This window comes from Mchenga conophoros, linkage group LG2, assembly GCF_057382185.1.
Source record: "Mchenga conophoros isolate Kocher_MC1m ecotype Shallow Benthic linkage group LG2, M_conophoros_male_GT1.1, whole genome shotgun sequence".
NCBI classification, from domain to species: Eukaryota; Metazoa; Chordata; class Actinopteri; order Cichliformes; family Cichlidae; genus Mchenga; species Mchenga conophoros.
The window spans coordinates 7,624,161-7,637,479 of NC_140527.1; the positions used below are offsets into that span (position 1 = coordinate 7,624,161).

Sequence of the window (13,319 nt, forward strand, 5' to 3'; positions counted from 1 at the left end):
TGTCAGTCGTGTTCATGAGCTACAGAAAAACAAACCATTTTCTTGGTCCATTTAACAGCTAAAACGATGGAACTAATGGACTAATAATGAGTGTCATTATGCTAAAACACACATTTTGTTTTGTGGCCTGTGCAGATGCAAATGAAATGTCAGTGCCATATTTCACTTCTGTAATTGAACAGGTAATTACAAAACCTACAGATACAAAATACTGAGAAAAACATGAACATGTATGCATGTCTGTTATTCTTGTTGCTACTGAATGTCAGTTACAGGAAGAGGCTTAGGACAATACTTGGATTTCTGCTTTGATTACCTTGGAAATGTGGTCTGACCTTCATCTGAGTGACAATTATAGACAACGACATTCTGAATTAATTAACAGCATACATACAGTTTTATTCTAAAAAAAAAAAAAAACCCTCTTCTGAAACTATGTCCAATTAAGAAGATGAGATTAGAAGTGTGGATTGTATACTGCCCATCCATGCAAAGACATAAAAAGTCTGCTCTTCTGAAGACAGCATGGATAATGTGACCCATGCCATGTCCTGACCTCCAACCAATTGCGACACATTTCTGCTTCTCCCTCAGCCTCGTTCTGCTGGAGGTTTTTTCCTGCTAAAGTGGAGTTGTTCCTTGCACTGTCACCAAGTGCTTGCTCAAAGGGTCTCTTTGATAGTTGGGTTTTCACTGTATTGTTTTAGGGAAATTACCTTACAGCGTAAAGTGCCTTGAGGTGACTGTTGTTGTGATTTGGCATTACATAAATAAAATTCAGAATGCTTTGATCAAAACAACATTCACACAACCTTTATAGAGGCATTGTAGACATGCAGAAATCTGGAAAAGACTACAGATGCACTTCTGAAGATCTCGATGTGCTAACCACAAAAGGACACATTGTCTAGAAATTTACGAAAATTCGAGATTGCTACTCTCCCTAAGAGAGGCCAATCTTCAAAGAATATACCAAACACAATTCTAAATAGGGTTTAAAAAAAACCCAAAGTGTAACAAGAAGACATCTACAGATAGCTCTGCAATTTATTAAACTATCCATATTGTATGTCCACTAAGGAAAACCCTGAATAAAAATGGTGGTATTGGAAAGAAACCTGTTCAAACACACAAACACAGACAGCGAGAGAGAAAGTATGTAAAAATACATGACATTATGTTTGCAGGAAAATAAAAATAAATAAATAAAAAAACACTGCACACCTATCCCAAAGTCACATTTCAGCTGTGAAGTATAATAAATGTGAGCACTTGCTCTGATACATTGAGGTCTTGACACTTTGCGGCAGTGAACGATGAATTAAAAACATCATGGCAGCCCTGGCTGGCTGATGCATCATGAGAATAACCAAGTAAATCAAGAACAGAGTTGCTGAAAACACACACACAAAAACGTGCTTTAGAAATGTCCCAGTCAGTCCTGACCTTAGCCCGATGCTGCGGGATGACCTCAAGAGGGCTGTTTAATCAAGACATCCCACAAATATTGATAATACTGAAAAATGTCTGCTGAACAAATGATCCTGCAACGTTCCCTCGGTGTTAGGAAAGTATTTTGAACAGCTAAAGGAAATGCCTTATGTAGGTTGTTACTGCTAAAGTTACAGCATTTAAGAGTTCACTTATTTTTTTGTAGCCTGCACTGTGAATGGTTACTCTGTGTATTCTGCAATGGCATGGAAAGTACAAGAGTTTATGTGTTATTGGTTTTAAATCAGGGTCCGATAGCACTTTGTCAGTAATCAATACTGGAATTCTGGCAGTTCTGGATTCACAGTTCTTTTCTGTTTGTGTGTGTTTTAATCTTGTTTTAATGAGCTACTCTTAATTTTGAAAACAAATTAAAAAAAATTTTAAAAAAATTATTTTAAATTCTCACATTAACTGAAAGATGCTGTTAGTCTTACTTTTGCAAAATGTATGCATAATTTAAAATAAACAAAGAATATTACACTGTTACTCTCAAATAAAATGTTGTAGGTTGCAATGAAGCAATTGTCAAATTAGAGTCATCTTACCCAGCTTCCCAGGAGAGAGCTACCTTACTTTTCAGGAGGTCATAAATCATCATGAGGAAAATTTATAGCAAACATGAAGAGGTTTTAATGACAGCAAGTTCAATGACTGATGCAATTCTGAGCTGATTTTGTTAAGAACGTATGTGATTTTCCCTTTTTTTGCATGGTGCCAAGCTGCAGTTTAAACTGTCCTGTATACCAAAGGTTATGAAGGTCTTAACTCTGCTATCCTCTTGGCTTGTTTAGCGTTCATGCTGCGGTCGCTCCTGATCACAGAGCAACTGAGTGGCAGAATCCCATCACCGTCTATAAATAGATCTGGCCACGTGAACTATGTGAGTGTCTGTATGTGTGTTGACAAAATACTGAATTACTCTACAACATATCCAGTAACTTTTATCTGATAATTTCCTGGAAAACATTTTCAGATTACATTAAAAATAGATTGCTGGTTATAATATGCTTAAATGCAAGATTTCCTGAACAAAACTGTAAAAGTAATATTTGTATATTTGTATAAGTGTGATTTAAAAATTCTGCAATAAACATGAACAATTAATGAGAATAAGCAGCTTTCATATATAAATGTAAACCCACATTTGACACTATTAAAACTGCAATAATCATAATTATAATAATAATAGTAATATAGTTTGTATCACTGGCAGTTCTAAGTGCTCATCCGTGGGCGACATATCAAAACATCAACAATGTAAATCTCATGTTTCATATCAGATTGCATGCTCTGTACTTCCAGTCAGCAGGCTAATTACACAGTAATGAAGCTAGTCAAACAGGACAAACATTCACCCGTAATGCTGTAATCCTGCCTGAACTTTCTTGTCATCCTTCTTTATGATCTTAAATGGGCCCCAGTGGGCCATTAGAGGGCAACTAGGACGACCACAGTCAACTCCCATGAGACAGTTGGGGGTGGAGAGGGGGGCGGCGGGCTCAGGCAATGAAGTAGTTTTGTGTTTAAATGTGTTGGAGAGCTTGGAAATGCTTATGTTTATTTGAAAATCTCAGCAGCCTTGCAGGGAATGTCAGTGATGCTACCATATAATGCATAACAGTCACAGGAGGTGACTTGTTGATGGTAGATCAACACAACATGCTCACTTCAATCACTCAATCCATCTATGATGGAAGCAGGTATTTTATGTTCATGATGTGAGGACTGTGATCTCTTCATCAATCATTGCAATAACAGCAGTATCTTGTTCATGCTGTCTGTGACTCAGTTATTACCCATTAATGTTACCAGTTAGAGATTACTGGAATGTATTATGTTTAATTTAAAAGGATGTTCTAATTTTATTCTACCTGAGCTTGATGTCTGGGCCACCTGACAATTCAGAAGTTGTTCCCACTATAATTAATCGCATTTATTGCATACTTCAACTACTTTTGAAGAAAAAGGGGCAAACATTTTCTACTTGGATAGGTATGTTCTGGTCAAAATAAGAATTATAATAACATTATAGTTATTAAAGCAGCTGTGGCTACAATGTAGCTTGCCATCACCAGTGTGTGAATGTGTGTGTGAATGGGTGAATGACTGAATGTAGTGTAAAGCGCTTTGGGGTCCTTAAGGACTAGAAAAGCGCTATACAAATGCAGGCCATTTACCATTTACCATTAAATATTAATATTAAATTATGTTTGTGACATTTCAAAAGCAAATCATGAAAAAAAGAAAATTGAATAAATGATGATGAAAACAGTAATTATTTTCATCATCTTTGCCAGGTGGCATAAGTAGGAGAAGTTTAAGGCAATAATATCAAAAGTTTGAAGCAAAATTACTGTTGAAAATGTTTAAAGCTAGCAAAGAAGTCATGAAACCAATACAATGATTTAAAATCTACCAGCAGTAGGTGCTTCATTGTGTACAAACTGTTACCTGCAGACTGATTCTAATCATAAGAGTCAAAACTGCTCTGTCACCAGTTATTGTTCCAGTGTCTCTCTTCAGAAATACAACCAACAGCTTTCAAAATAATATATTAAGACACAACCCTTAGGATAAAAGCTTTAATGTATGGTGTTGGATTGAGACTGCTGACCAATGAGAACTGACAACGTCACAGCGCAAAAGGACGCGTCACTTCCAAACAGAGCGAAGCTGCTGTGAAGGTGAACACCTGTGCGTCTCCGCTGCCGATTGAGTTGTCAGACCGTAACGGTGCGTTCAAGGACAGCTTAGAAAGAAGACACTCCTGCACTGACACCATAACAACACCGTCACCCACGAGTTGGCCTGATACTTGATGTTTTGGGCGAGAGCGAGGCAGGTGCACGACACCATCGCCACTACGCAAATAAAAATAAGTAAAAACTAATAATTAAAAAAACAAAAAATAAATTCTAACCCTTTATGGTCAAATTTATGGTCCCCAAATAATAATTCATTATTATCCATCTGCATTCGTGTTTTTATTATTTTGCATTCTGCCCACGCATCGTTTAAAACAGCCAACGAAGATATTTTCCTTTCTGACCAGAAGCTATTAGTATGGCTGTGGGTGGCAGAAAACTGAATCTATAAAAGGTGCCACACATGATCCACTTAATTTGGTATCACACCGACGTAAGTGGAGCCTCATCAACACGCGCCTTCATCAGGCTTTTCAGTCAGCCGCACAGTGTGTTTTACAGTGGAAACAGTCCAGTTAAGAATGGAAACAAACACACCCACAGCGCCCCGAGCAGCCTTCTCCTGTATCATGTTATACTGAGAGGCGTTTACAGCTGTTTTGTACAGGACGACATGCTGCGCTGTAAGAGCTGCCTCTTTACGACAACATTAAAGCCTCCACGGCCTTTGCAAATAGAAATTATTAGTATTTTAATTTCTTCAAGGGACAGATTTACCTCAGTTATCGACAGTGACCTTGAAAACATCAGAATGGGTTTAAAGTGTCTGTTTGGTTCTGTGTTTATAGTGTTTATAGTGACATTAAACTAAGTTGTTATTTTTATCAACAATAAAAATATATTTTATAAACATTTCTGTGGATTAGTGGGGTGGGCATAAATCGTTTTACAATTATTAGTTTGATAGTTAACAAAATTAACTTAACGATAATAATTTTTTATTTTAAAAATATTTTAATTAGAATGCAATAAAGAAACAAACGTGTCTATGGAACCTGTGCATGTTAAACGTGAATATCTACTTCAAAATTAGTTTTTCCTGTAAATGTTTATTATTTAATTCTAGAATGAGCAAAATGTGCTTTACTCCATAATTAACAGCGTTGTCGAAATCGAAAGAAGTGCATTCATATTTATCCTTTGCTTCGAGACTTTTTTTTAAATTCCTTTTGTGAAACACCTGAGTTGCAGCGGTGAAGATGCACGGCCTCTTGCAAGGGGAGAAAAGACTGTCGGTAACGCGTTACAGCACTGTAACAAATTACATTGTCGCTATTATTTTTTGCAGTTGTTGCATTTGTCATCGCCTTCTTTGAGTCTCCAGTGGAGCCTGAATTGCATCCCCTGATATTCGCCCTGGACCGCAGTGAATTAATTTGGTGATTAATGACAGAAAGGTTGGCCTTTATCGGGAGGGAGTTCTCACACTGCTTTGAATTTATCGAGTTAATGGGTGACACAAACACGCTTGGCCCTTCTGATAGTAGATCTGTGATTCCTAAAGATAAGAAGAAAAAACGAAATGTGACGCAGTACTACCATTCAATACACAGCTCCTCACAAAAAGAAGCTTCTTAAATGATTTTTTTAAAGCATTTAACGCGCAATATTTTGGAGAGCGATAACCTAGGAGGCAAAAATCGAAGCGAATCATCCAATTAAATCCCTCAAGAGCTGATGATTGATGGTGTCAGCTGTTCTGCTTCTAATTAACGTTTAAATTAAGCCAGAGGAGGGGAATATGTTTCGGACCAACTTCACTTGAGAACTGAAAGCCAACTGAACCAATAGTAGAAAGGTCTCAGGGTTATTTAGGCTTAAACCCAATTTAAGGTTAATCATGTACAGAAGTCCGGATCTGAGCGGAGCTCAGAGGAGGTCCATCTTTGTGAAGAGCATATAACTACACCTCAAGTAGAGGATTTTTTGCCCCTTTTATAACTATGTTTGATAGATGATATGACTAATAAATATGATACAATGCCCAGATGTTTTTAAATGATTTTGAATATTAAAAATGTAAAGAGAGTTTTGCTAAGACAAAATATATATTTAAAAGTACTCGCCCATGTCTATAAAATCAAACCTTTTTTCTTTTTCTTTTTTGCACAGCAAAATAAAACAAGATTAGCTTCTAACTTCCTTAAATTTCAACCTAATTTTGAATTCAAGTCTGAAGTGTCAGGTTAAATCGCCTTCTTTGTGATATTAATATATTTTCAGGTACCAGCACTTTCTCCAAAACCGTGCACATTTCTGTCCAAATTCCCTAACTGAATTTATCCCCACCAACTCCTGCTCGTTATGGAGAAATATGTATTCAAAGCAGTCACAAAGGGTGGACCTCCAAGGCAGATAATAGAATTTCCTGCTGTTTTATAGCTCTGTCCCTAAACCAATGTCACCATATGCTCCTGTTGGCACAAGATTCTCCGCAGTGGCTTCCTGGGCGGCAGGCTTTACCCAGTGGGGTCACAAAAAATATGACTGTATTGTAAAAATGTTTCTCCAGCGTTTGTAATATTCAGCCCCCGGCCGCTTTCAGCAGGTGGTACTCGAATTCTAATACAACTGCTAAAATATGGTCTGCATTGTTTATTTATCATGAGAAGCTTTTGTTGCGTTTTGCATAAAGAAATGCCCATTAAAGTTGCGCTTGATTCAAGGTGGCGTATGTAAGATACATAATTCTGTATCTTAATATCTGAAAAATGCTAATTTAATTCAGCCGACAAGTCTCATGTAATTCATCTAAACGAATATATCATCCAAATCGTGACAAAGACCACCGAACCTTAAATAAAACAAGGTGTGTCCCTCTGATCAGACGTACCTGCTGCTCTCCCATGCGTCCCACGCGTCCCACGCGTCCTCCTTTCTCTCTCTTTTCTCTCTTTACATCCTAAGCCTCCTTCGGTGAAATTCACATTCTCCGTCCTCAGACTCTGAGCCACAGCACGGCGTCACCTTTATTATTCGCTTGTTTCACGGTACAGCATTAAATTACACTGGAACTCGGGGTTTTACCTGCAGGGAAATACCGGAGCACGTGTGGCATTACCAAAGAGAAACAAAAGAACTTAATCGACAAAACCGAATAAACAACTGAGTCCAGAGATGAAGCTGACTTTCTCTGTTCTTTCATCCTCGAATCTGTCCACAAAATGAAAAGATTTTGTAGCAGACGTGTTTTCCCCAGAGACTTCAGCACATTGCTATTTTTAAATTTATTTTTAAAATATAATGACAATATTTACTCTCAGATTCCTTATTTCCTGTCGTTAAAAATAATGAATAAAATAAAAATCCAAAAAATATTCTATCGTGGTTCTATTGCATTTTAATATATCCCATAACCGAGTCCCTCAATGTGCTCATTGTGTCTATTTTTAACTCAAATTTCAGTCCAACAAGGCGTCTGTATAACACATTACGCAAAACGTTATATGCGTAATTACGCACAAAAGTGACAGAACGACTAAATTCACATGACGGCAAGAGATTGTTGCTGGTTCTTTCTTCCTCCAGACTTTTCAATAATGCAGAAATGTTGGTGGCTCTATTCTAATGGCTATTAACTCTCCCTTTTTTAGGAGAATACTCCAGCAGAGGGAAACAGATGCATAAACATTTCAGGGCATCTTTCTCCTCGGCAGCAACAGACTCCTCCTATTCCCCACGTCCAATTAGTTATTATGGTCCGGCCCTTTAAGACGCAGCAGCGGGTCAGCAAGTAGTGTAGTGTTTCTCTAATTGAACTTCGCCCAATCAACAATAACTCGTTAGCAGTCGCTTTCTTTTTCTCTCTGCCTGTGAAAGCTTTCTTGCCTTGCAGGGTTTCACCCCCTCCAGCCGGTTACTTCCAAAAGATCTACATGGAACTTGGCAGAGGAACTGGGACTCTGAAGGGAATATAGTCCGGCTGCCTTTACAACTACGCCCGAAGCATGGTTATTTTGGAGGAAGGCTCTTACACGAGCTAAGTTGCAGCATTCGTTTCAAAATATTGTGGAGGTCTACGAGAGCACCAGAGTTAAACTTGTGGACGCTTAAATCTGCCATTTGAATGAAATAATCAACTTTCCTGAAAGCAGCACTTCTTCGGGACTGCGATGACCTCCAGTAAAGACATGAAAGCAGGTTCTGTGTTGCAGTCCGGCGGCGAGGAGAGGAGGCGGGCTCCCTTGGACCAGCTGCCGCCGCCGGCCAACTCCAACAAACCGTTAACGCCTTTCAGTATTGAGGATATCCTTAACAAACCCTCCGTGAAGAAGTCGGTCGCAAGTATCTGTCCGCCCAGAGTGCTTGAGAAAGTGACGGGCTCCAACTCAGCGAGGAACGGGATCACCACTCCGTCCTCGCCGCTGTGCGCGCTGGAGGAGCTGGCCAGCAAAACGTTTAAGGGTCTGGAAGTCAGCGTTATCCAGGCAGCGGAAGGTAAAAACTTTCTTGACCCAATTTTGAGTTTTCGGGAAGGCAGGATAAGCATTCAAACTAGTTTTTAAGGGGAACAAGTACAGTAAATGCGGGATTCAGAACTAAGGTCACTGCTAGCTGGGTTTGTTTTGACTTTTTAATACAGACATGCTAGGACAGCTGCATGGGAATGCGTGTAGAATTCAAGATAAGGAAAAGGACACGGAACATTTACGCATGCAAATATGCGTGCATATCATACATAAACTGATGTAAGTGGGTAATCTTTTGAATATGCTCGTGTCTGTTGTCAAAACATCAAATAGCCACTATGGCCTGCTGCATGCAGCGCTGCGTTGGATTAAATAAACAGATTTTTTTTTTCTTTTTACAACTGACGCTATTTTACATCCTGATTCCTGATGTAGGCCTGCAGCAGAAATATGTAAGCATAGCTATTCTTAGTCAACTCCCTTATTTTTTGCTTGGCTAATGATATGGTGGGAATTGAAAGGTTAATTTCCAGTGCAAATTTACTTCTTTCTTTTTTTTTTTACACAGTATTTAAACCACTCCAAAATGATCGCAGCAGTGGTTACCTTGACTCTGCAGGGTAAAATTTAAATGTCGTCATTAGAAATTAAGTGTGATAAATAGTTTGCTACAAGGAAAATGTCAAAAGCAAGCCCGCAGAGCGTGGTCAGGCCTGTTCTGCACTGCCCTCTGTTGCTGTTGGAGTTTGAGGGTAAGTGACTCTTGCGGCTATTTCATCCCTCTTGTTTTTCTTCTCCCACTCATCCAAGGTCGTGAGCATGTAAATGCTTTTGGACAGAGGCAGACGTCTAAGAAGAGGAGAAAGTCGCGGACAGCCTTCACGAACCACCAGATTTATGAATTGGAGAAGAGGTTTTTGTACCAGAAGTACCTTTCTCCGGCCGACCGTGACCAAATCGCGCAGCAGTTGGGACTCTCCAACGCGCAGGTCATCACCTGGTTTCAGAATCGCAGAGCTAAACTCAAGAGGGATCTGGAGGAGATGAAAGCAGATGTCGAGTCGCTCAAGAAAATCACCCCACAGACCCTGCAGAAGCTTGTCACCATGGACAACATTGAGGACCCCCAGAGTGGGGGCCCCGGGGCCAGATCGCCCAGTTGCTCCCCGACTTCTCAAGGACAACGGGCCTTCCCACAGTCCCCCTCCTCGTCAAGAGGAACCACGGATGAATTCTCGGAGGATGACGAGGAAATCGAGGTGGACGATTGACAGTCAGGGGGGTCTGTGATTCATAAGCAGCAACAACAACAAAATATCAAAAGGGGACATTTTTCTTGCCAAACTTTTGCACGGATGATAGACAAGAGGAGAATACACACATATATAAACATTTCGAGAAAGTTTTTCCTCCCCCATTTTTCTTTTCGTCTTCATGTTAATTTATTATTGGAACTTGTAAAGCCTTCCGGGTCTGTCATTTAAGTTTCACCACAAAAAAATCTGAGGAATCCCTGCTATTCTTTCAGACAGACCAAATTGTTATGGTACAGGAAGACTGATAATTGTATAGACTAAACATTTAAGTATACATTTTATTATTTCGTGATTCAAGGGGGTGGAAAAGTTGTGCAATTATTTTTGCCATTTATTCGCCTTTTTTAATAAAATTAATCGGACGTGACAAATATTTAAATCACACCCCCTATGATTTTTTAAGCAAATAAACCCCAACTTGTAGGTTCATCCTACCTTAAGAGTAGACTTATTTTTTTGTCCTGAGAGAAAGGTGTGTCTGCAAGCTTGGAGGCCTATTCGCAGCGCAAAGAAGGCGTCCATCGCTATCGACTGCAAACTTTTACACGCTCTGAATTCTGTATATAGATCAAACATCCTATGCGATAATTTTATTGTAACATTCTATTTAATCAGCATCTATGTAAATAAAGGTTATATGGTATTTCAAGAAGCTTTCGGCGCTGTTGGATGTGTGATTGTGCACATGAGCCCAAATTTTAAAAATAAACCAGAGAGTTAACTGAAATAAACGGGGTTTGATTTTACATTTTAGAGGGAGGAAAATGGGCCATAATCCCTGTTTTCTATAAAAAAAAAATCTTCTATCATAAAGACGCACTAAATAGAATTCAAACGACCTCTGGATTTGCTTTGAGAGTTTAAGAAGACACATAAAACATTCACCCTAAAATTTGCTTCGCTTGGTAAAAACGGGACTTTCTGAATAATTGACCTCTGCTTTCAAGCCTGAAGTGCCATGACTTCAATTAGCAGCCGTCCACCGCCTTTATTCCCATTCTCTCCACCGGCTTTGAATACATCTTGTCGCAAGAAGGTCCCGGTCTGGCTGCGGTGTTAAGAAAAGCTTGCCTCCACCCCTGCGCCATATGTTTTCTTCCTCCTTCTATGAATCGTCTTTAACACAACTAGTGGACATGATTGATTAGGTTAACCCGCCTTTGCCTTGCATAAAACAGCTTCCACCGAGCCGTGGGCAATAATGGCACGCATCTGCCACTCTTGACTCGGGTTTGTTTGGAAAAAAGGAGAAGAAGGCACCAATGAATGGCAAATGGGTTAGTGTGAGGATCCTAATGAATAAACCTCAATGGGAGGCAGTGGAAATGCGACGTGCTGCTGCTGCTGCCAGCCGACCATTTGCAACAGTTTTGTAGCCACACCAAAAGTTTGGTGAATGTGCGTTAGTGAGGGAGGGGAGGTGGCTGCTGTTGTAGTTTATATAATGACAGAACGTAATTTATCTTAAACTGAGTTTCCCTTAAGCTTATGTTCAACATAAAAACCGTCCTGCAGGATTTTTAAAATTGCTTTTCCGCGCTTCCCTTTAAAATATTTTCGAGTTATTTTTTTTTTCAATTTAGAAACCTAATCAGATAAGCGTATTCAAATGTATGATTTTTAACCGAAATTAATTTAAAATGCTCTTAATATTTCAGAAGAAAAATCGGATAATTCGCATTCAGTTTGTCGACCATGAAATAAGGAAAATAAAAATGAATTTAACAACATTTCAAATTAAATTAGAAAGAATAAAACATTTTACAAAATAAACGCAAAAGGTATCACATCGTTTATTTATTTATTTTATTGCTAAGAAGAACAGACTGAAAAATGTTTTCTTATTTGAGACAATTGTCTTTTATTTTTAATTGTCCGTTATTAGAAAAACTCACTTCAATCAAAAAAAAAAGAAGGTGAAACTGAGGGAAAACTAAAGGGCTTGTTAGGACCGAGTTTTTTCTTCTCTTCTTTTGGGCGGGCAGATAAACACAGCAGACTGGCAAACACAATAGAAGTAATCGGCTGGAATCGTGGAGGTTGAAAAGTCAAGTAGGCCTTTTATTATAAAGACACTCTGGCAGCAGGAACAACGCAGGGGATGGAGCCTTAAATAAAAGTCAGTGTAAAATGGATAAAGCTCCCAATAGGATTAACCTCCTGATAAAGCTACAACATTCTCTTTATAAATAACACTTCAATTCATTGTGATTTTTACTGAGCTTATAACAACCGCTTTAATTATTAATCAGATAAATCTCTACAATCCTTTATTTTTTTTGTTACAAAGTATCAATTTCATTAATTAAAACTTGGTTTAGAAATAATAATTAACATGTTTAATTGAATTGCTGTATGAATAGCTGTTTTTCTTTGTATGGTAACGTGTACCATCTATTTGACTCTTTTCTTCAAATTGACTTTAAAACACAGATAGTCCTGTGCATCAAGAGACAGCAGGCACTTGGCTTTCAAAGTCACTGGGTCACGTTTAGATGCACATTTATAATTTAGTATAAAGAGGACCAAAAAACCCAGAGACAACCTGTAATGTGGTTAAAAGCTCCAACAGAGAACTGGAAACATATATTTTGGCGTGAAGGTCACAGCTTTAGAAGATTATCGTTTTGTTTGCAACATAAGAGTACCCTGAAGAGACATCCTCAAGGGTGGAAAATCACGTGTGTGTTTGTTGGGGAGGGGGGGATTTTTTTTTTTATAGTAACGTTTAGATGTTATCAAGCTTAATGTAAAAAACATGGAAAATACTTTTTTCCCTCAAGCTCCACCATGAGAAATTCCAGTGATTCTTTACTCAACAGCTGCCTTACTACAGCTTACTGACCTCCACACTTGGAAAATTGTTTTCCCCTTGATGAAGACGAGGATTTCTTCAATATGAACTCTAAAGTTATTTCTAACCTTTGCCCTTTAAGACACATGAACACTGATGTCTGTCCACATCTAGCACAGAACAAAAATATCCTAGATGTTATCTATGCAATATTACACAACTGTTAAACATTTACTGTTATTTTTTTTCTTAATATAAATGTCCAAAAAAGATCTTTAAGAAACCCATCGAGCAGCCCAGCAAACTGTTGCTTAAATGGTTTGGCAGCAACACCACAGCGTACTTAGAAAGAGTAGAGACAGAAGGCTTGTATGTATTATCAGATCATGTCAGGTTATCAGAGACTTTGCTTTCACTCAGGACAAGATCGCACACATCAAAGCTAGTCCGATAACTGAAAAGCACCAAGTGTGCCATCTAGTGCCCATCTGGGAGGATTCGCTTTGCAAGAAGGGCAAAACAGCCACAGAATGTGACAGAGATAAAACTCAGTGCAAAGATAAAACTCCCTCAGTTTTCCCCAAAAGCCATGTGGAAAAAT

At 38.7% G+C, this 13,319-nt stretch overlaps 1 protein-coding gene across 1 annotated transcript; it reads left to right on the plus strand.

The window, feature by feature from the left end:
• The first annotated feature begins 7,948 nt into the window (after nucleotides 1–7,948).
• On the plus strand, nucleotides 7,949–10,627 carry lbx2 (ladybird homeobox 2). Its single transcript, XM_085246910.1, has 2 exons — nucleotides 7,949–8,636; nucleotides 9,419–10,627. The coding sequence occupies exons 1-2, from the start codon at nucleotides 8,312–8,314 to the stop codon at nucleotides 9,877–9,879; spliced, it is 786 nt and encodes a 261-aa protein (XP_085103036.1). The 5' UTR covers nucleotides 7,949–8,311; the 3' UTR covers nucleotides 9,880–10,627.
• The last annotated feature ends 2,692 nt before the right edge of the window (nucleotides 10,628–13,319 follow it).

Excerpts from the sequence above, each read along its gene's own strand:
- lbx2 (XM_085246910.1), top strand. The coding sequence starts at position 8,312 with ATGACCTCCAGTAAAGACATGAAAGCAGGTTCTGTGTTGCAGTCCGGC. Across the intron at positions 8,637-9,418 it reads CGTTATCCAGGCAGCGGAAG|GTCGTGAGCATGTAAATGCT; the intron begins GTAAAAACTTTC and ends CACTCATCCAAG.